Genomic DNA, 26,223 nt, shown 5'->3' with positions numbered 1-26,223 from the left:
ACAGAAATGAGACCTTTCATTGTTGTGTGTGCTATCAGAGCTATGAAGAAATAGCCTGTAGTTTCTCACAAAATTACTAGATAAACCCATCACTGCCAGGGATAATGACAAAGAAAATCTCCAAATTGCAGTTCTCCTTCCTACAGGAGAGGTTAAACAGATGTAAATCAGCAAACACCAGTCATCTTTGATTTAAACTCCCTGTTGACTCAGAGCTCAGTTAAAGTAACAAAAGTGAATTCACGAACTTCAGTCTGTGATGACTTCCTTCTCAGAAATTCTGCTCTCAGTATTTAGGGTACAGGATGAAAAACTGACTTATACCATAATAAATCTAATTTGTGAAGATAGTATTAATCTCTACAGTAAAAACTTGTTCTATAACCCAATCAACACATCATATTATTTAAAATTTTTTTTTTCTTTTTTGGGTAATACCTGGTGGTCCTCAGGGCTTACTCCTGGCTCTGCACTAGGAATCACTCCTGTTGGGCTCGGGCACCATCTGGGATGCCGGGGACTGAACTTGGGTTGGCTGCATGCAAGACAAATGCCCTACCTGCTATACTGTTGCTCTAGCCCAACACATCATATTCTAATTGTGTTTACTTGATTTTGAGATGCCAGGAATTAAACCCAGGGTTTTACACATGCCAGCAAGTACTTTATTATTGAGCCATATCCCTAGTCTCTTACTAGTGTTTTAAATAAAAAACCTGACAATATAATTCTAAAATCTATTTGAAAATAGTGATCATAAAAAATTATTCTAAAAAGAACCCAGAAGGTAAAGAAGTTATTTAATTCCCATGTTAGCTGTTGTTAGCTATTGCAGGGTCACTGGGAGGTGCACGGCATGCCATGTCAGTGGTTGAACTTAGAACCTCACACACACACCGGGCATGTGCTCAACCACTAAGCTATCTTTCTGGCTAGGTATATAAAAAACACGAATGAAGTCAAACAAATTATTTTGTTTTAACCACAAGTATTTATTGATGGATTGAAGAATACAATTTTAATGGAACAATAAGGCACAACTGTGGATTAAAACGGTTTGATATACAGCCAAAAAGGAAAAAAGCCATAATCTTCGGAACTTTAAATAGGCAAGTCAGGGAGCCTTTTAAGTACCTAATAGATCAGTGTCAGACAGTTCCATTCTTCCCTTTCATAAAATTCCTATATTACATCACTTGATTACAAAGTCAGACTGATACTTCATCAAGAACTCCTCAGTCATTTCTACTGGAGTCATCCGTCCTGGCTACTCCTGTTCCCCACTCTTCCCCATCTTGGGTTGGTTTGCCTTTAGAAACCCCCATCCTGAACTACTGTGTGAACACAGCCTGGGATGGCCTTCCAAAGCAAGGGAACAGACAAGCAAGCAAGCAATGAGTCAGAGAGAGCCAGCCACAGGCAGATGCACGATGAAGAGACTCATATAGAACAACAACAGGATGACAGTAGCCTGACTTGGTGAGGTCAGTACTAGCTGACTTAGACAAAAAAACTGCTCTGGCTCATGCAAAGGCCTGTAATACTGCCTCAGTTTGTTCCACCAGCGCCAGACCTTGTGTTCCTAAGGGATGAGCAAAGATCTACAAGAGGAGCTAGGAGGTCAGTTTAGCAGGTGGCTAATGATCTGATACAATCAATGCTTTGGACCTATATTAGGAGCAGACTATGGCTTCCAGCATATCAATAATTGCCAAATGTAAATTCATGGAGAATTTTGTGCAAAACTTCAAGATACTGAAGACAATCTTTAAATTTCTTGGACTGGGATAAATGAGGCACTTCCGTACAACTAATCTTTCTACTTGGAAAGGTGAAGGGAAAAAATATTCCAGGGTACATAATACTGAGGCATAAACCACACTGCAGAGGTGGGAATACAGGAGACATTTTGTGTGCCCAACCTCCTTGCACAAAAAGCCAAGAGAAAGTCCCCATATATGGTCACCACAGCCATTCTGGTGGTGGTGGTTTCCCCAAAATAAGCAAACCTGCAGGCAAGTGTCTACTTCTGAAGTCACCACCATACTAATGGGAGGAGCCACGCAGGTTTGACTGCTGAGAATCAGAAGCTAGAGGTAGTGCAACCTGGACAAGCTGCCAAGAGGCTCAGCTCTCATTTCATCATAGCCACCACCTTTCCAGAACCTCCCCCAAGCATCCTTCATGAGATAGCAGAGTGCAGGAGACCAAGAGAGGGTCACTTGGTTCTGAGAAAAATGTGGGTTCCTGAAAAGCTCCTGTAGAGGCAACATCCCCGATATTCATTTTGCGTAAAGGCAGATAAAAATGGCCAGACTGCCGAACCATCCTGCCAAGTCAGAAATACATTTACCAGGCAGAGCTTGGGATGCCATGCAGAACAGAGAGGACTGAGACTCGACACAAAGCAGGGAGCCTGAAGTCGGGAGCACGGGACGGAGAGAGCAGCCAGACTGTGGGAAAGGCTGTCCAGCTTAGGCGGCTAGTGCCCAGGGAGAGACTTTGCTGACAGATTCTTGGCAGGATTCCCTTGTTCACTTTCTCAGACTGGATGGACACGTGGCATTCAGCAGCAGAACAGAGGGAGATGATGTTTAAATGGAGATCACCAGCAAATGATAGGAACAGAAAGAGACTGCGTGTACCATTCTGTAATGCCCTGTTTATACACCAAAGGCAGGTGTGTGTTGATGCAACATATTTGGGGTTGTCATGCAACAGCAATTGTACTTCGAGGGGAGGGGGATGTGGCAGCGGATGTGGGGCTGGTGGACAGGAGGATGCTCAAGTTCCAGTTCTTAAATACTAGAAAGCAAGGAACAGTTTGCTCTCAGTCCTTCAGTGAAGAAATCGGATGCTCATTTTCTGTTCTACATCCACCTTCTCCAAAACCTAGAAAAAAACAGAACCCAGCTGCAGTTATAAAAGTTACAAGAGAAGATGACATCCTCATACTTACCTGAATGCTTTCCTCCCTCAGTCCTGTGCAGCAGAAATGAATTTTTTTCAACAGACTTGTGTACCTTAACAAATTCTGTGAATGATATGGCGCTGTCCCCGTCCTGATCAGCTTCCTGGATTGTCCTGTCTGCGATGCTGCCCAGCTGCTCGTCTGAGATATTCACACCAACCATCATGCGTAGCACCTGTGGCACCAAGAGTCAGGACTTTTACTAAGTTGGTATGGGAAACTTTTACTAAGATGAAGATAGGGGCCAGAGAGAGTACAATGGGTAGAGTGCTTGCCTTGCATGCAGTCAACCCGGATTTAACTGACCCCAGCTTCAGTTCCTGCCCGGTGCAGGAAGTTTTTTTTCTCCTTTGGAGATAGAGTGATAATACTGCAGATAAGGGTGTTTGCCTTCCACTGACATGGGTTAAACTTATTCCAGCGCTACCACCACATATGGTCCCCACAGTACTACCACGAGTACAGAGCTAGAAGCAAGCCCTGACCACAGGTGAAATTTAAAGACCCAAGCCCCAAACCAAAAAACCCCCAAAACACTCAAAAAAACCCCAAAACACTGTCTTGAGTGATGAAAGGAAGGTTTAGAACAGCTTGTTAAGATGCCCAAGGCAGGGTGTGGTATCTGCCCAGTCTCCAGGCCATTGTTATTTATACCCTTCCCTAGTATCAAGAAGCCAGAAGTTATTAGCAAACAGGACTTGCAGATTTTCTAATTAACATTTGGTGAGTTTTTTCTTTCTTTTTCTTTTTTTAAAGGAAAGACCCTCTTTTATTTGGGGGTCACACCCAACAGTGCACTTACTCCTGGCTCCATGCTCAAGGATCATCCTGGTAGTGCTTGGGAAACCATATGTGGTGCTGGGGATTGAACTGGAGTTGGCTGTATACAAGTAAAGTGCCTTAATCTTGGTTCTGTATCTCTGACCCCAAAAAGCTCCTTACTCTTTCTATTCTGCTATGACTTTAAAAAAAAAAAAGTCAGGAATGATGAACTAAGTACTTTTACTAAGTATTATTAATATTATTTTTTATTAATATTAGTACTTTTCGGTGAAAAAGACAATTCAATTTTTAAAAATCTGTTAATATGGTAAAAATGTATTTGCTGATTTTCTATTTTTAGTTCTTGGTATAAACCCATGCTGGCTATAATGACTTCTGTATTCACTGTTCTAATATATTTAGAAATTTTATCTTAAATCAGTGAAAGAGATTCAGTTGTTATTTTTCTTCCTTGTACTCCATTTATAAGGTTTTCATATCAAAGGTAAAATAATGTGAGCCACTATCACTGTCATTGTCCTCCCGTTGTTCATCAATTTGCTCGAGCGGGCCCAGTAATATCTCCATTGTGAGACTTGTTGTTACTATGTTTGGCATATTGAATACGTCACGGGGAACTTGCCAGGCTTTGCCATGAGGGCGAGATACTCTTGGTAGCTTGCCGGGCTCTCCGAGAGGGGCAGAGGAATAGAACCCGGGTCGGCTGGGTTGGCCACGTGCAAGGCAAACACCCTACCTGCTGTGCTATCGCTCCAGTCCAAAATAATGTGAGTGTGATAACTAATTTGGGCAGTTTTGCACCTTTATTGAATAAATTATGCACAATAAATTATATATCAGGGCTGAAGTGATAGTACAAAAGGTAGGGCATTTGCCTTGTATGAGGTCAATGCAGGATTGATTCCTGGCATCCCATATAGTCACTTGAGCACCCCCAGAAAGTGATCCCTGAGCACTGCTGGGCATGGCCCCCAAACCAAAAATAAAATGTCAAATCTGGTCAGTTTTGACATATATACTATCTGGAAAGCATTGATTTTATACTCATAAAAACATCAGCATAATCAAGACAGTAGATACATCACCCTAAAGAGTTCAACTGGACTTTCTATAAAACAAAACAATACACAAACATACAAGGAAAGCATTACCAGACTTTTTTCCTATTACTTTTTTAAAAAATTTTATTTATTTTTTTTAACAGACTTAGAAACTCTTGTGATTACGTTTCAGTCATACAATGTTTGAGTGCCCATCCCTCCACCAGTGCCCATTCTCCATCACCAATGTTCCCAGTTTCCCTTCTGCCACCTCTTCCCCTTCACATCCCCAGCGGCTGTGGCAGGCACATTCCCTCTTTCTCTCCAGTGTTGTGGTTTGCAATACAGGTACTAAGCAGCCATCATGTTTGGTCCATAGCCTACTTTGGGCACACATCTCCCACCCCGAGTGAACCCTCCAACCATCATTTACTTAGTGGTCCTTTCTCTATCCCAGCTGCCTTTTCCCCCAGTACATGAGACCGGCTTCCAAGCTGTGGAGCGATCCTCCTGGCCCTTATCTCTACTACCCTTAGTTGTTAGTCTCCTATTATGTTACTTTATATTTCACAAATGGGTGCAGTCATTCTATGACCAGACATTTTTTAGCGTTCACTGAGCTGCGAACTATCAAATGTTTTAGAAAGGCAGTGCCTGGGAAGATAAAACTTTGTTCTTTCTCATTTTGGCAACAGTTCACATCCTTTTCCAGCCAGGATAAAACTCTGATACTTAATAGTCTCCAAACTCATTTGTCCAAAGGTCATTTGTGGCCTGAGGATGGCTTTGTAGCTCTGACTGGCACACTGGCTAGATAATCTCTTCACTACTGCCTCAGGCTTAATCAATTCTAATAATAGAAAATATATCAACTCTCCATGGCAAAATCTGGATCTGGGTCAGAGGATGAAAACACAAATAGTGACTGCACTGTTCTCTTCAGAATTCAAATGTAGCAGTTTTCAAGAGAGCAAATTCTCATTGAAACAAGATATTCCCAATTTAATAGCAAAGGGCACTAACTAACCCTGACCTGCAGACTGCTTCAGATTTTTCTGACTCAGAAATGTAGGCATACAATGGGTTGATTTTTTATTTTTATTTTTCATCTAGCCTGAGGAATCCTTAACTTGGAAATTTTCCTTTTTGTTTGCATACTTGCTTGGTTGGGTTTTTGGGCCACACCTTGTGGTGCTCATGCTGGGGATCACTTCTTGCAGTGCACAGTGGACCATCAATGAGCCCTCTGAACATTTTTTGAACACACTGAATGAGTTCAGATTTAATTCAGGGAGAGCAGAAACTACTTTATCTTTTAGGTGTATCTTGCACAAAAAATCCTGTCCATGGAAATGTCAAAACGTGTTAACTTTTTGGAGACCTGCCCCACTCATATATACTTAATTTTATTTGTTTCATTAATGCTTTTGGCCAAACCCAGAGTGCTCAGGGACTACTCCTGGTGGTGCACAGGAAACCTGGGCTTCCTGCATGCAGAACAAGAGCTCTAGCCCTCTTGAGTCATGTCTCTGGCCTCATTCACAAGCATTTTAAAAAGAAAAGGGGCTGGGGGAGATGGTGCAAAGGGCTGGAGCACATGCACTGCATATCAGAAGTCAGAGTTTAGTGTCCAGCACTGCATGGTCCTCCAAACACTACCAGGAGTAACTCTGAGCACTGATTCAGGAGTGGTCCCTAAGCACTGACTCATATGGTCCAAAAATCAAAAAGGGAAAGAAAAGACTTTTCTTTTGTCTTCAGTGTCTATTTAGGAAAGGGGAATGGGAGAGGGGTGGAAGGACATGATAAAAGGCAGAAGAACCAGGCCCTGCTCTACTTCTGGATGAACTTTTCCCCTTACAGAGAAGTGAGGGGAGCAGGCTCAGGACACATGGGCACAGCAGCAGTTCCTAAATTTAGCTCCAATTCAGGACACACAAAACCAAGCAATGTATGTGTTCACCAGAATCGATCTGGCTGCCAATCAGTGACATGGCAATAACTGAACTACTGGATGGAAACCAGCCTGTAGGCCCATGAGGTGGCTTGTCAGCAGGACATCTGCCTTGCGTGTGTGACATCTGCCTGCCAGTTCTATCCCTAGCACCACTGTTGTGATCTGCAGTGACACAAGTGTGACTGCTGGCACGCTGTAACCAAGTGTGTAACTCCATGGTACTGTGATCCCAGAAGATGATAAACAGAAAAATAAAAGAAATCACATTGCTAGTGGTGACTCTCACTTCGGTCTATGAGTAGGCATTGAGTCAGCGCAGAAATCATGTTTCCCAGTCCATTTGCCCTGCCTTTTATGCAGGACAGGCCACTGCACACAGCAAGTATTAAGTGCTTACTGGGGCTAGAGCAATAGTACAGAAGGTAGGGTGTTTGCCTTGCATAGCCCATCTGGTCCCCTGAGCAACGCCAGGAGTAATTCCTGAGTGCAGTGTCAGGAGTAACCCCTGAGCATTGCCAGGTGTGGTCCAAAACTTAAACACCCCAAAAATTAAAAAATTAAAAATAAATGCTTACCAAAGGAAAGAACAAATCCGGCCCCAAAGAACGCTTGGAACCCACAAATGCCATTCATTTGCATGACAGCACTCCCACATACCTGTAACAGCTCATCACGGGAAATCTTGTCATCTTTATCCAAATCATAGAGTCGAAAAGCAACTAGGAATGAAAAAACAAGTCAGTGGCAATTTGGCAATGTTCTGCCTCTTCTCAAGGAACACTAAACATGGAAAGGACACAAGATAGGATTAACAGTTTTTTTCTAAAAGCAATTACCATTGCTTTTACCAAGTAATTACTTGAAGGGCTTTGTGCGTTTATTTTTATTCTGTATTTTTATTAAAACACTGATTTACAAAGTTATTCATAACAGTTGTTTTAGTTATTTAGTATTTCAACACCACCAGCATGACCTTCTCTCCATCAATGCTCCATTTCCATCTCAACTCCAACCTGTCCCCTTGGTCACATAACAAATTTACTTTATTTTTATTTATGTGCTTTTTGGGTCACATCTAGCAATGTACAGGGGTTACTCCTGGATCTGCACTTAGGAATTACTCCTGGCGGTGCTCAGGGGACCATACAGGATGCTGGGAATTGAACCTGGGTCGGCCATGTCAAGGCAAATGCGCTACCCGCTGTGCTATCACTCCAGCTCCCAAATTTACTTTATATTGTTTGCACCAACAAAACTTAAATGGCAAATAGAATGCTCAGAAAATAAGCCAGTGAAAGCCAATTTGTGATTGCTATATGATTTTTTATATAAGTTTTGTGTGTTTTAATTTTATTATTATCAACATCATTATTATTTTTGCGGTGCTGGGGGTTGAAACAGTCTTACACATGTGAGGCATGTGGTCTACCACTGAGTCAGCCCCAGCCCCAGTCCCTTGACCAGTTTTGTGATTAGGGGACAGGGCGCATCCTGAACAGTGCTCAGAGAGTCCAGGGATTATTTTCAGCAATGTTAGGGGGACCCTGTTTTGCTGGGGATTGAATTTGGGGCCTCTGCATGCAAGGCATGGCTTCAAATGCTTTGGACTATCTTCCTGATCACCGAAGAGCTTCCCAAAGCACTGGAACATTTACATGAGATGCCAGTGGCTTCGGGCATCTGCCTTGCCAGAGAAAGGCCTGGTGCTGCTGCCTGCACCATGCATGGTTCTCTCATTTGGGCTGGGAAGCTCCGCAAGCAGCTTCCAGCTGTGCTGCAACCAGGTATGTGTGAGCAAGGCAATAACTCCCCACATGCACAACTAAAGAAATGCAACCACATGAACCAGCACTGTAAGCACCCCAACTGAAAGGTGTGTGATTTGTGATGAGTAAGCACTATGGCTAAGTGTGAGAGCACTTCAACCTGATGGACACACGCACCACACACTACAGCCAGAAAATGTGGCGACCTTCACAACAAGCTGTGTGTCTGACCCAGAGTCATCGTTAGAACATTAACAGAGAAGGGAAGGTGGCAGAGAAACTGGGGTGTATCATAACATTGATGGCATCTTGATAAAATATGGCCCCTCCCTGGCCAAATTAGCAAATGTATTTCTGGTATTGTTGTTTTTGTTGTTTTGGGGGAGAGGCAGACCCAGCAGTGCCAGGATTGAACTACAGCCTCTTATATGCAAAGCATGCGCTTAATCAAGCTACCTCCCCAGTCCCAAATGAGCACATGTCATAAAAAAAAAGAAAGCTGAGAGGGCAGAGAGATAGTGCTGGGGTTAAAGCACTTGCCTTGCACATGGCCAATCCTAGTTTGATCCTTGGTACCACAGAAACCCTCTGAGCACCCCCAGGAGTGGCCCAAACCCCCAATCCTAATACATTCCAATTCTACTCCCCCTCACCAGGAAAAATGAGAAGACAGATGTTTTATTTTCTTATTCTAGATTTAAAAATAAACACCTCAAGTGGTATATGTCAGATCACTGCACAACATCCATTACTTCTACTGGGCACCAGCTGGAGAAGCCAGCAAGAGGGCTGCCAGGGTACCACAGCTGACTGCACAAAGTATTGCTCTGAGAGAGTGACTTCTTTGGCAAGGTTGTGCCAAATTTCAAATAACTCTAGTACTTGGGAGTACTGAACGTAAAGAACTTCAGTCTGAAATTTAAAATGTTAAGAGTTTCCTGGTCTTCTGGCCTTATCATCTTTCCTTCTCTTAAACAAGAAACATGTCTTTTAGAAACCAGAAGTGAGATTTCTGAAGGTCGAAGATCATTGAGACAGAGCCATGGTGCTGACAAGCTACCAAGTGTCTAATAGGATCCCATTGGATGATAAGATAGCCTCTGAGATAAGTGATTAGACTATGGAAGTGAAGACCCTGTAATGACACCTGACTTTCAAATGTGCTACTAAGATTGTTTTGGAGAGTGCAGTGCTGGCGAATGAAGCCAGGCAATCCAGCAGGTAAAGCAGGTGCTTTAGTTCTTACATATATTTCCTAGGCCCAATGTCACTAAGGTTTTAGGTTTAAAGTAGGGTGCTGTGAATCTTGCTTTTAAGTTCCCGAGACCGTGCCCTTTGGGAACTCATACTCTGGTAGAGAATAACACACACTCCTCACATTATCACAGTCCAAGTGCTATCAGACATCCGCAACTCTCAGAAGCAAGGTATAAGGCAGCCATGGTTTGCTGGTTCAAGTAATGTTTGAACAAAGTCATGAAAATTGACAAGAGATGGGCAGCATTCTTAAGCTGATATAGGAACAAAAGCATGAGGCTACAGACGAGTATTAAGAAGTATCATCAACCCCACCTTCTCCCTGCAAAAAGGTGAATGTACTAAAAGTCAAAATTAAAAATTTCAGAAAGGGGCTGGAGCGATAGCACAGTGGGTAGGGCGTTTGCCTTGCATGCAGCCAACATGGCTGACACAGGTTCGATTCCCAGCATCCCATATGGTCCCCCGAGCACCGCCAGGAGCAATTCCTGAGTGCATGAGCCAGGAGTAACCCCTGAACATCGCTGGGTGTTACCCAGAAAGCAAAAAAAAAAAAAAAAAAATTCAGAAAAATATAATTTCCTCTTTGCAAAGCATATATTATAATTTGGAAGAAGTACCTAAAAGAACTTTCTCTCTTCTTTTTTTTTAATGTGGAGGGTTATTCTTTTTGTTTTGTCTTTGGTAATAGTCAGCAGTGCTCAGGAACTATTCTGGACTCTGTACTCAGGAGTGACTGCTGGAAGTGCTAAGGGAACCATAAGTGGTATGAGGGAAATCAAACCTGAGTTGGCCACATGCAAGGCAGATGCCTTAACTTCTGTGCTATCTCTTCATCTCTAGCAGTTATTTCTTTTCTTTTGTTTTTTGGGCCGCACCCAGCAGGGTTCAGGATTCACTCCTGGCTCTATACTCTGGGATCACTCCTGGTGGTGCTCGGGGAACCACGTGTGGTGATGGGGGTTGACCTTAAGTTGCACGCCAGGCAAGTGCCTTATCTAATATATACAATCTCTCTAGCTGCCAAGTATTTCATAACTGACTTGGTTGAATTCCTGTCAATCAGTGTTGAACCTGAGCTCGAAGAGATTATGTTTGCCCCTAGATGATGAATGATCCGATGAAGAAATTGCTGGGATATTTTATTAGACCATATATGATGTTGGGGATTGAACAAGTATTGGTCACTTGCAAGGCAAGCATCTATACTATCTTTCTGGCCCAACACTTACCATGGCTTAACACTTTTGACATGTAGAGCAAAATACTTTTTTCTCTCCTGTGATGCTGGGGATCAAACTCAGGTTTCATGCATGCAAAACATAGACTTAAACACTGAGCCACATGCCCTGCCCAGTGAGAACATATTTTTAAGCTGTGGTAAACTATCATTCATTGTCCATCTTTCAGGACTTCTCATATTCCCCAATTAAACTCTGACCCAATAAACAGTAACTCTCATGTCCCCTGCCTCCAGCCTGGTGATTTGCCCTCTGTGATTTGACCTACCCTAGGAATCTCATGCTTATCCTTTATTTTGAGGGCCAGGGTATAGTCAGGATAGCGCACTTGCCTTGAATGTGTGAAGCCCTGGGTTTGATCCCTGGCACTAAATATATATATTATATATTTATAGTATCATTATGATCAATATTGGCTTATTTTATTTGCATAAATAGATTGGGCTAAAAAAATAGCACAGGGGTTAATGTACATGTTTTATATGTGTCTGGCTCCATTTTGACTCCTGACACTGCCTGGTTGCTCAAGAACCACTGGAAGTCGTCCTGAGGACAGAGCCAACAGTCTCCAAGCACTGTCCCATCCCTATAAAAAATGGATGTTCACTTTGTTAGCATAGAATTTCCTTTCATAAGGTCAAATCAGATCCCACCTACTGAGAAGTCACATTTTGTACGTCCATTCACCTGCGGATAGACATTTGGGCTGCTTCCAACTTTGGGTACTGTGAACAGTGCTGCTCACTTCCTGTTGGCTATTCTCCCCAGCCACCTCCACTTTACCAATACACTGCAACATCCAGCTACAGGAACTTCATGCAGATTGCTCATTTCCCATGTCACTCAAAGGTGTCATGAAACACCGTAACCATTTTTTTTTCTTTTTTTTGCTTTTTGGGTCATACCCAGCAATGCTCAGGGGTCACTCCTGGCTCTGCACTCAGGAATTACTCCTGGAGGTGCTTGGGGGACCATATGGGATGCCGGGGATTGAACCCAGGTCAGCCGCGTGCAAGGCAAATGCCCTACCCGCTGTGCTATCGCGCGGGCCCCCAACACTGTAACCATTTAAGAGGAAAATAAGAATACAGAACTGTGAAGCTTCTAAGGAAACCTTCTGGGATCATTTTTAGCATATTATTCATAACAAGCAATACAAAATAAACTATTTAGGATCTGCCTTTGGGGCAGGCTTGGGTGGTGGTGGAAAAATTAGAGATAATGATGGTGGGAAGGCATAATGGTGGTGGTACTGGTGTTGGAATGTTAGGTAAGGTAAGGTAAAGGCCCTCCCGTTGATCATCGATTTGCTCGAGCGGGCCCAGTAACGTCTCCATTGGAGACTTTGTTGTTACTGTGTCTGGCATATCGAATACTCTCGGTAGCTTGCCGGGCTCTCCGAGAGGGGCGGAGGAATCGAACTCGGGTCGGCCATGTTGGCTGATTGTAAGGCGAATACCCTACCCGCTGTGCGAGCGATAGCACAGCGGTAGGGCGTTCGCCTTACAATCAGCCAACATGGCCGACCCGAGTTCGATTCCTCCGCCCCTCTCGGAGAGCCCGGCAAGCTACTGAGAGTATCTTGCCCACACCGCAGAGCCTGGCAAGCTACCCGTGATGTAGTCGATATGCCAAACACAGTAACAAGAAAAGTCTCCAATGGAGACGTTACTGGGCCCACTCGAGCAAATCGACGAACAACAGGAGGACAGTGACAGTGACAGTTATATAAGACATTATACATATAACCTTACAGATCTAAAGCAAAGAGCAAGAAGGACTCTATCCTGGGAGACAGTGCAAGAGTACTATGTGCTTGGACATGTGCCTACAGTTACCATTCAGCTTTGCTTGCTGTACTTCAAGTTCTTAAACTGGGGCAGATAAAAAGAAGTAGGACAAAGCGTGCTCTCAGAATTCCTGAAGAGACCATTCATTCTAAGCAGGAGATGAATCATAAACAAGTTTGGTTCGTAAAGAAGACACCCCTGGAAAATGTGTCACTAGGTGCACGGTGTTCCATGCACTCAGTCTCCAAGAGATACCATCCTGAGGATTCGAGTGCTGTTAAAGTTCAGAGCAGTGACACGTGTAGGGAGGGAGGCATACACCCAGGGCTCCAGCTGCTGCTTTGGTCTCTCTGGTCTCATTACATGAACATGACTACTATGCAGGCAGTAACAGGTATCTAATTCTTTACCAGCTTCCTGTAAAAGGGTCAGGGAGATAGCTCTGTTGATACAGCACCTGCTTAGCATGTGAAGGTCCCTACGTTCTATCCCCGACACTTCATGGAGCCCCCCAAACACTGCCCAGTATAGCCCTGATGGCCCCTAAGTACTTCAGCATTGGACAGAGCATTTCTAGGAGTGGATCTGTACCCTCCTTCTACCCCCCAATACTGCTGGGGGTGGCCCCTTTTAAAAATGTTGAGGAGCTGGTTTAAGACATTATCCTTGCATGTGGTCCACCCCAATTTGATGCCTGGCACATGTGGTCCCCTCCAGTACAGCCAGGAATAATGCCTGAGCAGAGTCGGAAGTAAGACCTGAGCATCACAGTGGCAGCCTGGGAGGTGAGGGGGGTGACTGGAGGAAACCTGGGGACATTGGTGCTGGGAAATGTACATTGGTGAAGGGATGGGAGTTAGAACACTGAAACCTAATCATGAACAGCTTTGTAAGGGTCTATCTCACAGTGATTCGGTTAAAAAAATATATATATATAATATATAAAGAAATCAAATAAATAAATAAATAATGGTAAATCCATGCATAACTTGGACAGCACTTTGGTACATTTCCATCTCACCTAAAGGTTAACGCTTCTGTGGCATTTGGCTTTCCTTCTAACTAAATCTCATCCACAACTTGAGGAAGGGATTGTGGTTTAATTCTGTCTGCCTTCCCTGCCAAAAGCAACTGGAAAGCCTCTAGTCTGACTGCTACTGGCAGCCACCATGTGCCATGAGGAGCATGTAGTGCGAGAAGCCGAGCCTGAGGAAGGCCAGCAGAGCACCAGGAAAGCCCCAGGTCCTTGACAACATAATCAACTCTGACACTCGCTTTACCGCACTTGCTGAAGGAAAGAACACATTCCTTTCTGGCGGAGCCCTGTGTCAATTGAGGCATTCTAAATAATATGCCAAGGGAATGCAAAGCTCCAAAAGAAGTATAATTTTTTTCTTACTACTACTGCTGCTGACTGAAATATCTGTAATTTAAGAGGAAAAACCCACAAGGAAGGAAATTCATTTTACTTACTACCAGTTATTTTGTTGTTGTTGTTGAGGTAACGCGCACACACTAAAATATACCCTCTCCATTTCCAAGTGCACAGCTCACAAAGCAGCAGTGTCCTCACTCACACTGCTGTAAACAGGTCTCCAAAAATGTTTTCATCTTGCAAATCTGAACACTAAGCTCGCCCTTTACCCCAGAATGAAATTTTTGAAGGAATTGGGCATTAACAACGTCAGACTACAGACAGGCTGTGGATAGAGATTTATCTTCACATAAATCAAAGTGTCACAGAGAAAAAAAAAAAGCATGCAATGAAGATTATGGAGGCATTTCTGTTCAACAGAAAAAAAATAAAGGGTGCTTTTTTGGTTTGTTTTTGTTTTGGGGCCACACCCAGCAATGCTCAGCGGACCATGTGGGAGGCTGGAGAGCTAACCCAGTTAGCCTCTGGCAAAGCAACCACCCAACCCACTGTGCTGTCTCTCTTACTTGAAAAAATAGGGGCGTTATATAGCAGTACTAGGACCACTCTGGGAGGTGCTGGTGGGTGGTGGCTATGCAGTCCCAGAGACTGAACTCACATACTAGGCTTTGCTCTATGACCTAAGCCATCTCCCTGACCCTACGTATTAAAGACATTCTGAGGCGATTTCTCAATCGCGGGGTCACTTGTACCTCAACCTGTTATATGTTCTCTAGAGAAGCCTGTATTCTCTCTCGAATACACATCTTTCTCCTCTTCCCTTATATTTCTCTAAATAAAACTAGTCTACAGTTTTTAAAAAACCACCTCTGAGACAGAGTGTAAGGATTTACTAAATTGCCAAGGGAGTTCCTGAAGAGAAAAAAGCAGAGCCCATGCTGTGGAGGTTATTTGGGTCGGTTTGTTTTAGAACTGATGACGTTTAAGGTCACCTCTAATCAGAGATTAGAAAAGCAAGCAAAGTTTCAGAGGGCTGAGGGCCTCCTGACTGTCTTCTTCCTAACCTACTCACTGGATTCCCGACACTCTCACTCCCCCTATGCAAATCACTGTGACAGGTGTGGTGGTCAATGATGTACTTGTTGCTAATTACCTGCCTTTCAGTGTCCAGTTGGCTAGTTTACCAAGCGTTCATTGAATCAACTGCCATAAAACTGTGCTATTTGTGTTAATAAAAAAAAAATGTCTTGTTCAAACATGATGCCACTTACTACCCGTATTGCAAACCATAACACCCAAAAGGAGAGAGAGAGTAAAAGGGAATGTGCCTGCCACAGAGATGGGGGAGGGTGCGGGGGGGCGGCAGGATATGGAATAGGGGTGGCGGAAGGGATACTGGGAACACTGGTGGTGGAGAATGGGCACTGGTGGAGGGATGGGTACTTGATCACTGTATGACTGAAATGTAATCATGAAAGTTTGTAAGTCTGTAATTGTATATCATAACGATTCATTAAAAAATATAAAAAATTAAAAAAATGTCTTGTTGGAGAGATAGTCCTTTTTTTTTAAATGTAGGAGTACGGCTATTTACTCAGCCACTGATTAGCTGATTGAATTGGGAATGAACTCCACCTTTTTTTTTTTCATTTTTTATAATTTTATTTATTGAATCACCATGAGAGCAGTTACAAAGCTTCCAGGTCTAAGTCTCGGTCATACAATGAAACACCCGTACCTTCAACAGTGCCCATTCTCCACCCCCAACAACCCCAGTATACGCCCATCCCACACCCTCCCCCTACCTGTGGGGCAGATGATGTCCACATTACTCTCTCTATACTTTGATCACATTCAATATTTTGACACCAGACCCACCATTATTATTTGGGATTTTACCCCAACACTCAGATCTGCTGAAAAGGCAACAGTAGACAATTTGTTTTCTATTGCTGGTTAAGAATAACATATGATGTCATGTGGCTGCAGTAGTGGCCGTGCAATTTTGAAATTCCGAAATTTTAACAGTTAAATCTGAAGGGATTTCTGCCAAAACCTGCGGGAGATGACTCAGGGTCTCATGGAATGGGGAGGAAAGGGCTGGCTCCACCCCCATCCTGTGAGGCCCCATGTGTCTTGTCACTGAGGGCCCAAACCTGACTGTCCAGTGTCCTCTGGGGGATGGTGGCCACCGAGTCACCTAGGGGGAGCAGGCGGAGGGACAGCATCCTTTCCCCCTGTGGTGGCCCGGCGACAGTAACCTACTGTGGGTCCAGACGCATTTCTGCCAAAAGCCACTGGGTTCCAAGATTTGTTTCTGAGTCTCTGGGATCATGGACATTAAGCAGCTTGATCAGGGCCAGAGGGTGGGTGGCAACTTGGGGGTCTCGTTGGAGTGGGGAAGAAAGGAGATAGTACTTTTAAGATAATACTGTGGCTGCACTCTTGCTTGCAAGTGGCCAACTTGGATTTGATCCCCAGCATCCCTTATCCCTTATCTACAGTGATTTGCAGAGAGGAAGGAGAGCCTGCCAGGAGTGATTCCTGAATGCAAGGTCAGGAGTATGCCCTGAGTTCGAACAAAACAAAAAGCAAAAAGTCTAATTTTGTAAATGAATATGAAAAGAAAGTTTTTTTGTTGTTGCTTTTTTTTTTTTTTTGGCGTGTGTGTGTGTGTGTGTGTTGTGTATGTTTGGGCCACACTCAGCAATGCTCAGGGGTTACTTCTGGCCTTGCACTCAGGCAATAACTTCTGGCATGCCCAGGGACTATATGAAATTCTGGGGATTGAATCTTGATCGCTGGGGATTGAACCTAAGTTGGCTGCAAATGCCCTACAGGCTGTACTATTGCTCCGGTTCTGAAAAAGACACTGTTTTTATGAAAATCAGATTGTTTCTTTTTTTTTTCTTTTGGGTCATACCCAGTGGTGCTTAGAGCTTACTCCTGACTATGTGCTCAGGGGTCACTCCCGGATGGGCTCCGGGGAACATATGCAATGCTAAGAATCAAACATAGGTCGATCATATGCAAGGCAAGTACCCTACCCACTGTGCTATCTTCTGGCCCTGAAATGTTTTATTTTTTGGTTCAAAAATCTTGAATCTCCTATTATAACAAAGTTTATTTTAGTGTTTCCCAAACTCCTTACCTGATGAGTAAATTCATACTCTTAAGGACAGACCTGGAAATCTGGCACAATGACCATAAATAAAAGTATATTTAGAGTTCCTTTCAGTTAATCATCTTTATCATTGCTATTATTTTGCTTCGTTTTTTGGGCCAAACCCAGCTATGCTCAGGGCTTACTCCTGGTTCTGTGCTCAGAGATTGCTCGTAGTGGGTGAGGGACTATATGGGATGCCAGGGATCAAATCTGGGTCAGCCGGGTGCAAGGCAAGCGCACTGCCTAATATATGATCTTTCTGGTCACACCATCTTTATTTTTTAAACTTTTGTTTATTTTCACATTTTGGTCTTTGGGCCATACCCAATAGTGTTCTGGAATTATCCCTGACTCTGTGCTCAGGAATCACTCCTGGTGGGACTCAGGGCACTGTACGTGGTACTGGGGATTGAACCCAGGTTGGCAGCATACAAGGTACATGCTCTACCCACCATACTATGTCTCCGTCCCTACAAATAAAAGTTCTGCTTGTTATTATTTGTTTATGAGTCATACCAGGTAGTTCTCAGGGCTTACTCTTGGCTCTTCACTCAGGGATCACTCCTGGTGGTGTTCAGGAGACCGTATGTGGTGCCAGGGATTGAATCTGGGTTGGCCACATGCAAGGCAAGTGCCCTGCCTGCTGAATTATTGCTCCAGTTCTCCACCAAAAAATAAAATTTTAATCTGAAGACTTACAGTGCAGTTTGTTGCTTCGACTGTTAAGTGGTTCTGGTCCATTCACATCTTTGCTCTTTTCATTATCCTCAATGGGTCGGAAATGAGCCAAAGTTCTCATGAATCCTCGGAAGTTTACCTGGTCCTCTCTGAAGAGAAAATAGATCAAACCCAATACCATTATCAATTTTGGGAATGGTTTTGCAAGAATTCTGGGGCAGAGACATAGCTCAAACAGCTGGAGTATATGCTCCACATTTAGGAACCCTGGGTTCAGTCCCTGATACCACATGGTTCTCTCCCCTCACCCAGGAACTTCCTGGAATGGCCCCAAAACCCCAATTCAAAGGAGTTCTCTAGTATTACTGGCAACAGCTTTAGCTAGAGTGGCTTATAATAGCTAGAATGATGCACCTAACAGGTCTTTGTCCATATGCAGTTCTTAGGGCTCAAAAACTACCTTCATTTCAGCCTCACCCCAACCTTATGAGATACTGTTAGCCCCATCTTACAAATGACTGGCAAGGCTTAATCAAGGACAGTTACCTACTTACATCTTCTTCCCCCAAACATTTCAAGGGCTACACAATTAGGTAAGCCACAACTTGAACTCACTGCTTTCGACTCTGCAGTGAGCAAGATGGTTTTCAAATAAAATAATCAATTAATTATGGGCCATATCTGGCTTTTACTGGCTCTGTGCTCAGGAATCACTTCTGGTAGGCTTAGTGGACAATATGGGATGTTGGATATCAAACCTGGGTTTGCTGCGTGCAAGGTAAGTGCCCTCCCAGTCATGTTACCTCTCTGGCCCCAGCGAGATATTTTAACTTTGTGACTCGCCAACCACCTCTCATCTGTCACTCGTATATAACAGTGAGATTTTAAATTAAGACATATAAGGATAAAATGTTTTGTTTTCTTTTTAAATAATGTAGGAGTACTGCTATTTATTCAGCCACTGATTAAGTTGATTGAACTGGGCATGAACTCCACATAACTTTTTTTTAATTGTATCATCATGAGATAGAGTTACAAAGCTTTAACGTTTGAGATTCAGCCGTACAATGATGAAACACCCATCCCTCCACCAATGCACATGACAAAATGTTTTTGGAATGAAGCTTAATTAAATAAAAAGCAATAAATACAATTTTGGAAATATGGAGAATAAAGCCTGCTTCTTACAAATCAATTATCACCAAAGTCAACATTACATATAGAGGTAGGGGGTGGTTGGGATCATATTTCGCTTACTCAGGGCTTACCCAGGGCTTATTCCTGTCTCTGTGCTTAGGCTCACTCCTGCTGGGTCTTCAGAGGCCCAAATGTGGTAGTGCAGGCAAGGTAAATACTAGAGTTCTGTGCTATCTCCTGGGTTCTCTCTCTCTCTCTCTCTATATATATAGATATATATATATATAGGTGTATATATATAGGTATATATATCTACATATATTGCACTCCTCCTGGCTTTGCACTTAGGAATTACTCCTGGCGGTGCTTCGGGATGCTAGGAATTGAACCTGGGTCAGCTGCATGCAAGGTAAACACCCTACCTGCTGTACTACCGATCCAACCCCTCTAAGATTGTTTTTTAATGTTGAAAAGAAAAAACAAAGTCCTTTGTGACAGTTATCTAAAGCAATCATGAAGGAAACAATAGGTTTCCTGGTTCCTTGGCTGCCTGAACATAAATGCCAGTTGGTGTGCCTCATTGAATAAATGTGCTGTGCGGGGTTAACTAGACACAGATCTAAATGTTAAGTTCAAAGGCTCGTTTGTGAACCCAATGTACTCCAAAGAATGACCTTTAGTTTTTCAAGGTAACTATGCTGCTAATGGTGAAGTAGCTGGTCAAAAATCTGAGTAAGATCTGAGGAATCAAGTAATGTGGAGTAATATTTGAGTCATATGTCCAATCAAACAAGTTAATGACAACATATGTTACTGGCAGAATGTCTCTGAGTCGAAGGGAACTAAGTGGTAGTGCTCTATTTTCAAATCTCATTCTTGGAAAACATTTCCATTTGTTTAAGATTACAGAAGAGACAAAAGCAGAAGCTCAAATACTTGTATCTGATTATAGCAAGATGCAGAGGTGTATCTTGCCAAGAGCTCTTAGCAAAGAAGCCTAGAGAGGGCCTTGGTTTCCTCAGTTTATGGGCTTCTTTCCTCAGCCACAGATCCGAGGACAGTCTGGGGGGTGGATACGCAATCCTAGGGAGGGGGATCTAACTTGCTAAAGCTTAATACAGCTGCCACCTCAAGTAATCAATGGTGGCTAAAAATATCTGGCAAAATGACTACTGTATCTACTTTCCACTGGAAAGTTTCAAATAAACAACGTAGTTGTGGAAGTTATCTCTGGATATGGTTCAATGCGTGGTAGGCACTAAAAGAGGAAGCGCAAAACCCACATTGAACAAAAAGGGCTGATTCTGGAGAGAGAAAGGGAAGAAGCAGAGTAGGAAATTACTCAAGCTCAATGTGATAGTGATTGTGCAAAGCACATCTTTCCAGAATATACTAGCAAACAAGTGTTGGTTTTGATTTTATTTGATTCTGGGTCACTGCCTTCTGTCACTAAAAATTTCCTGAGTGTTCAACTTTGTAAATTTCTATGCTCTTGGGGCTGGAGCGATAGTATAGTGGATAGGGTGTTTGCCTTTGCACGCAGCTGACCCGGGTTTGAATACCAGCACCCCATATGGTCCCCTGAGCACCACCAGGAGTAATTCCTGAGTGCATGAGCCAGGAGTAACCCTGTGTAATGCCGGGTGTGACTCAAAAGGCAAAAAAACAAAAACAAAAACAAAAAAACAAACAAAAAAACCCCCAAAACTATGCTTTCAATATAGAATTCTCAAATTTCATCTCCAGACAGATAGTAGAGGGGGTACTTGCTTTGCATGCAGCCAACCTGGGTTCAAACTCCAGTGCCTCATATTGTCTCCTGAGCACTGCCAGGAGTGATCCATGAGTGCAGAGCTGGGAGTACCCCCAGCATAGCCAGGTATAGCCCAATTTGTGCCCCACTTTCTCCTCCCCCCAAAATAAATTTCCTCTCCAGGCATTTTATCTGAGAATATTCTCACTGCTACTTAGTCTAATAATTAAACACTGGCAATCACATAATTTCATTTACTTATTTACTTTGGTTTTGGGGCCACACCAGGCACTGCTCAGGGGTTATTCCTGGATCTGCACTCGGGAATCACTCCTGGTGGGCTCAGGGGACCACATGGACTCTGGGGATTGAAGTTGGGTTAGCTGCATAAAAGCAAGAGCCGTACCCCACTCTACTATCTCTCTATCCCGAAATCATATCATTTTTTAAAAAGTCCTTGAGTCAAAAAGCCAAGTCACAAGGAACCAGGAAGAGATGGTTAAAGAGACTGTTAAAACAAGATCCAACAATAAGTGCTTCAGGAAAAACTATTGCATCAAATCAATAATTGTTCACTCATTATTCTGAAGGCAGTATTTTATATTTGAAGCTTGTCAAAAACCCTGTTTTATACTAGATAAATCCAAATCTATTTGAAAATTGTGTGTTATGAGGTAATTGTATTTATTTTTTAATTTTTGGGCTATACCTGGTGATGCTCAGGGTTTACTCCTGGCTCTGTACTCAGGAATTACTCTTGGTAGTGCTCAGAAAATCATATGGGGTATCGGGGATCAAACCCAAGTTGGCCATGTGCAAGGGAAGCACCCTACCTGTTGTACTATCTCTTCAGCCCTAAGGGGAACTTTATCTTTAGTCAATGTTCTCATAGAAAACATAGACTGTGGAAAATTCCAGACTGAGGTAACTAAAGACAAATGACAACTCGCTGACTCTGAATCCTCTGTGTAGGAGGTTGAGGAAAGTGCTGCAAAGATTATTGGATGAACAGATAAAAGCAGGTAATGGATCCTATATTAAAAGAAAATAGATAATGGGTAAAATGGGTGAAAGTGTTCAAAGGATACAACTTCTGGCTTAACGAAGATGAAGTTCTGGGGATGTAATATACAACATAGAGACTATAGCTATAAGACTACTTTCTGAGGCTGGAGCCATTGTACAGTGAGTAGGGTTGCCTTGAGCACGCCTGACCTCATGCTTCCTATGTAGTTCCCAGAGAACCACCAGGAGTAATTCCCGAGTGCAGAGCCAGGAGTAACCCTTGAGCATTATAGGGTATGCCCCCAAACAAAAAAGACAGTACTATTTATTTGAAGAACAGATTATATTTTAGAGCTGGGACTCACCTAATTACTAACCTTATTACAGGGGCTACCTCCAGGGGTACTTGGAAACCATATAGTGCCAGGGACCAAACTCAGGACATCAAATCTGTTAGGCATGTCCTGTACCACCCACTTGAGCTATTTCCTTAGCCCCATAGAGTATATTTAAAAAATTTTCAACTCATACACTCATATACAAAATATAACTATGTGAAGTGATATGTTAACTCATCTGATAGTGGTAATCATTTTGCAGTATTACAGATATAAAATCACTATACTGTACACTTTAAACTTACATGATGCTGTACCTCAATAAAGATGAAAAGAAGAGGGGTCAGATAGATAGCACAGGGGTTAAGTGCCTGCCTTGCATGTAACCAAGCCTAGTTCAATCCCTAGCTCTGCATACAGTTCTGACAACTGCTAGGTGTGGCGCCTGAGTAAAGAGCCAGGAATAGCCTCTGCCCATCGTCAGGTGTAGTGCCAGTACCCTCCCACCAAAAAAAAAAAAAAAAAAATAGGAAAAATAAAGTAGATACAATTTTATATTAGTTAATATTATAGCACTTGATGTGTACCTTAATGTACCTTAAGTGTAAATTACATACTAGATTTCAAAGACTTAAGGTGAGAAAAGAATATGCATCATCAGGGCCTGGGGAGAGTTCAGTGGCGAATGCCAACCTAGTAAGCATGAGATCATGCATTCCATCCCTAACACCATGATGGAGCTCTGCAGGGAAGTATGTGCAAGAACATCCCAAATATCAAAAAAGAAAATTAAAAAAAAATTGTCAAAGTTAATGTGATTTATCTACTTAATTTCCCCCCATCCTCCCACTTCTGGGTTGTGGGCCATACACAGTGGTGCTTGGAGCCTCTTCTAGCTCTATGCTAGGGAGTCACTCCTGGTGGTGCTCAGGGGTCCAGGCCCATGTGCTGGGGAGGGAACCTGAGCAAGCCATGTGCTCACTGCTGAGCAATCTTGCCAGCCCCTATTCCTAGGTTTCTATTATCCCTATTAAAAAAAGTTTGATTATGAATGTGGCTTAACATTCTATTTTTAGGGGTCAGAGAGATTGTCCAGTGCGTAGGGCACTTGCCTTGCTCATGCTCAACCCAGATGTGATCCCTGGAACTCATATGGTCCACAGAGCCTGTCAGGAGTGATTCCTGAATGTAGAGTCAGGAGTAAGCCCTGAGTGCAGCTGGGCATCCCTCCACTGCCTAACCCTTCCACCTCCCTCCCAAATTCTATTTTTAGTGCATTTTATCCTGGAATTGCTTGGATCACAAGTTGGGTATATCATTTCTTCCCTTTACTTCATTAGGCTCTCTCCTCTCTTTGGAGAAGGCCATGTTCTCTCATGCACATTTTCTTTTCTTTAAAGAAAGAAAAAGGATTATCTCAGAAATATTTATTATTATTATTTTGGTTTTTGGGCCACAACTGGGGATGTTCCTGGCTCTGTGTTCAGAAATTACTCCTGACAGTGCTTAGGGGACCATACAGGATGCTGGAGATCAAGCCATGGTTGGTGCATGCAAGGCAAGTATCCTACCTGCTGGACTATCACTCCAGCCCCAACAGGGTTATATTTTTATTGGCTTTTATTAAAAGAGAACAGAGGTAAATGAGGCAAAATGTGAACATCTTGTAACAGATGCATCTGGGAGAGAGTTTAGTTTCACATCAAAGATAAAGAAAGTAAAGACAAATTTTGTTTTTCATTTTGTGATGACAGAGATGGACCTCAGAGCCTCCCCGAGAGAGCTCTACTATATAGCTACATTCCTGGTCCCTGAAAGACAGATAATTAGGGTTTGGGGATTTTTGTTTTGGACCATAATGGTGTTTGTGAGCTATGCCTGGGTCAGTGCTCAAAGGTTACTCCCGCAGTACTTCGGAGACCATGAGGTACTGGGGATCAACCCAGGCCTCCTGCATGCATGCACTCCAGCCCTTGGAGATCTCTCCCCAGACAGATCCAAATGTAGCATTTTTCAGATGGTTCATACAATCCAGGTTTTAAAACCTGGAAAAAGGCTTGAACAGAAGAGACAGTCTAGATATGACTATGACAGGGATGTCTATTATAAATAGTGGGAATTGCTGAGAAAGGGCTTGAGATGCCCAGCCATTACCATTACTCCACACTAACCTCAGAAAGTAAGCCCAACAACTATAAGAACTTACCCCTCTGGAAAGAAGGCATTGATGATTCGGTCGCCCAACGGGTTGATAGCAAGTTCTGGAATCCGCTGGAAGTCTTCCCGGCTGCCGAAAGAATCACCTTGAGTTAGAGACTTACTGGCCTTTCGCATGAACTCCTTTGGTCATGCAAGGACACAACCAAGTAAGAGCCTTACTTCCTGGAATTCACTTTGGCTGGCAAACTGTACCAAACAACTGCAAAGAATAGCACTTTATAGCTGCCAAGAGTTTCGTGTACCAACTCAGGAGTGGAAGAAGCCAGATTTGACCATGCCACATTCCAGTGAATTCAGCACACACAGGTTACGTCAATAAACGAACTGACAAGCAAATACTAAGCTGTCCCTGTAAATGATTCCTTGAACATTACCATTTTGTACTTAGTTATTAAGTTTGGAGAGTGAGCAATAAATGCAAAGTATAAAACAACACAGGGCTTCAATATGGGAGCAAAAATCCAGAGGGAACTGCAATATAGAAGGCAAGATCATCTGCAGAACTTAAAAGTGCAAGGAATTCTTAGATGAAATTCAGGTTGAAGGTAAAAATGAAGCATGACAAGGATTTGCATCCATACTTACTTGCTTTCTTTTTCTTAAATGACTTTTATAGTCTAGAGCTAGAAGGTTTTTTTTCTGGTAGGGGAAGGGGTTTGGGGTAGACCTGACAGTATTCAGGACTACTCCTGGCTCTGTGCTCAGGAATTACTCCTGGTGGGCTCTGGGGACCACAGAGGGTACCTGGGATCAAACTCAGGTCAGCCACATGCAAGGCACGTACCCTACCTGCTGTATAATTGCTCTAGCCCCATAAAGCTAGAAGTATTTAACCCTTGAACATGGCCAGAGCAGTCATGCTCTAGAACTTTAGGAAGCTATAGATAAGTTCAGTGGTAAAGAATATACTTTGCGGTGCTGGAGCAATAGTACAGTGGGTAGGATGTTTGCCTTGCTTGTGGCAGATTGGGGTTTGATCCCCAGCATCCCATATGGTCCCCTGAGCTCCGCCAGGAGTGATTCCTGAGTGCAGAGCCAGGAGTAACCCCTGAGCTCCGCCAGGTGTGACCCAAAAAGTCAAAAAAAAAAAAAGGTATATTTTGCATGTAAGAGACCCTCGTTTAATCATGACATCAAAAAAAATTTTTTTAAGTTTAAAAAAGAAAAAAAAACTTGGATGGAGGTTATATTGAAGTGAATATTTTAGTTGCCATTCATATAAGCACACCATGTACCAATCTGTTTATACTCATAATCTCATTTGTTTATGCCAACATTTTATCAACACCTTTGCAAAGCTGAGGAAGTTAAATTACTGCAATAAAGCAACTTGTCCAGTGCTACAAAGAAAAGTAACAGAACTGTGTTTTAGACCTCAGTCAGTTCTTCACAGCACCTGTTCTTTTTCTTAAATGAAGCACATGTCTTGTCTACATTAAATGTTCTGAGAGAAAGATGCTTGCCAAAAATAATGTTTAATAGATACTATTTGGGGAGGCTAATAATGTGGTGCTCACCAATTCAAAGGGTTATAACTGGCAGTGTCCAGGGTACCCATAAGGGGCCAGAGGTCAAATGTGGGGTCTCAGAAATGATAGGCATGTGTTCTACTACTTGAGCTCTCTCCCTGACCCTCAATAAGCATTTCTTAAAAATCTCTTTGGAGATAGTACAGTGTGTAAGCACTTGCCCTGGAATTGGCTGACCTGATTCAATCCCCAGCATCCCAGATGGTCCACTGGGCAT

The 26,223-nt window shown here is 43.0% G+C and overlaps 1 protein-coding gene across 1 annotated transcript in view; it reads right to left on the bottom strand.

Moving 5' to 3' along the window:
• Positions 1 to 972: 972 nt before the first annotated feature.
• The window catches only part of CHP1 (calcineurin like EF-hand protein 1), a 47,731-nt gene continuing 22,480 nt past the window's right edge, over positions 973 to 26,223 (bottom strand). The window contains exons 3-7 of the mRNA XM_056133551.1: positions 24,464 to 24,544; positions 18,046 to 18,173; positions 7,409 to 7,470; positions 3,024 to 3,146; positions 973 to 2,892 (exon numbers count right to left, since the gene is read on the bottom strand). Of these exons, the coding sequence (XP_055989526.1) occupies positions 2,839 to 2,892; positions 3,024 to 3,146; positions 7,409 to 7,470; positions 18,046 to 18,173; positions 24,464 to 24,544 (448 nt within the window). The 3' untranslated portion in view covers positions 973 to 2,838. The remainder of the gene's footprint in view (positions 2,893 to 3,023; positions 3,147 to 7,408; positions 7,471 to 18,045; positions 18,174 to 24,463; positions 24,545 to 26,223) is intronic.

This window comes from Sorex fumeus, unplaced genomic scaffold (assembly GCF_029834395.1).
Source record: "Sorex fumeus unplaced genomic scaffold, SorFum_2.1 ptg000098l, whole genome shotgun sequence".
Lineage (NCBI taxonomy): Eukaryota > Metazoa > Chordata > Mammalia > Eulipotyphla > Soricidae > Sorex > Sorex fumeus.
This window is presented reverse-complemented; position numbering and strand designations above follow the sequence as displayed.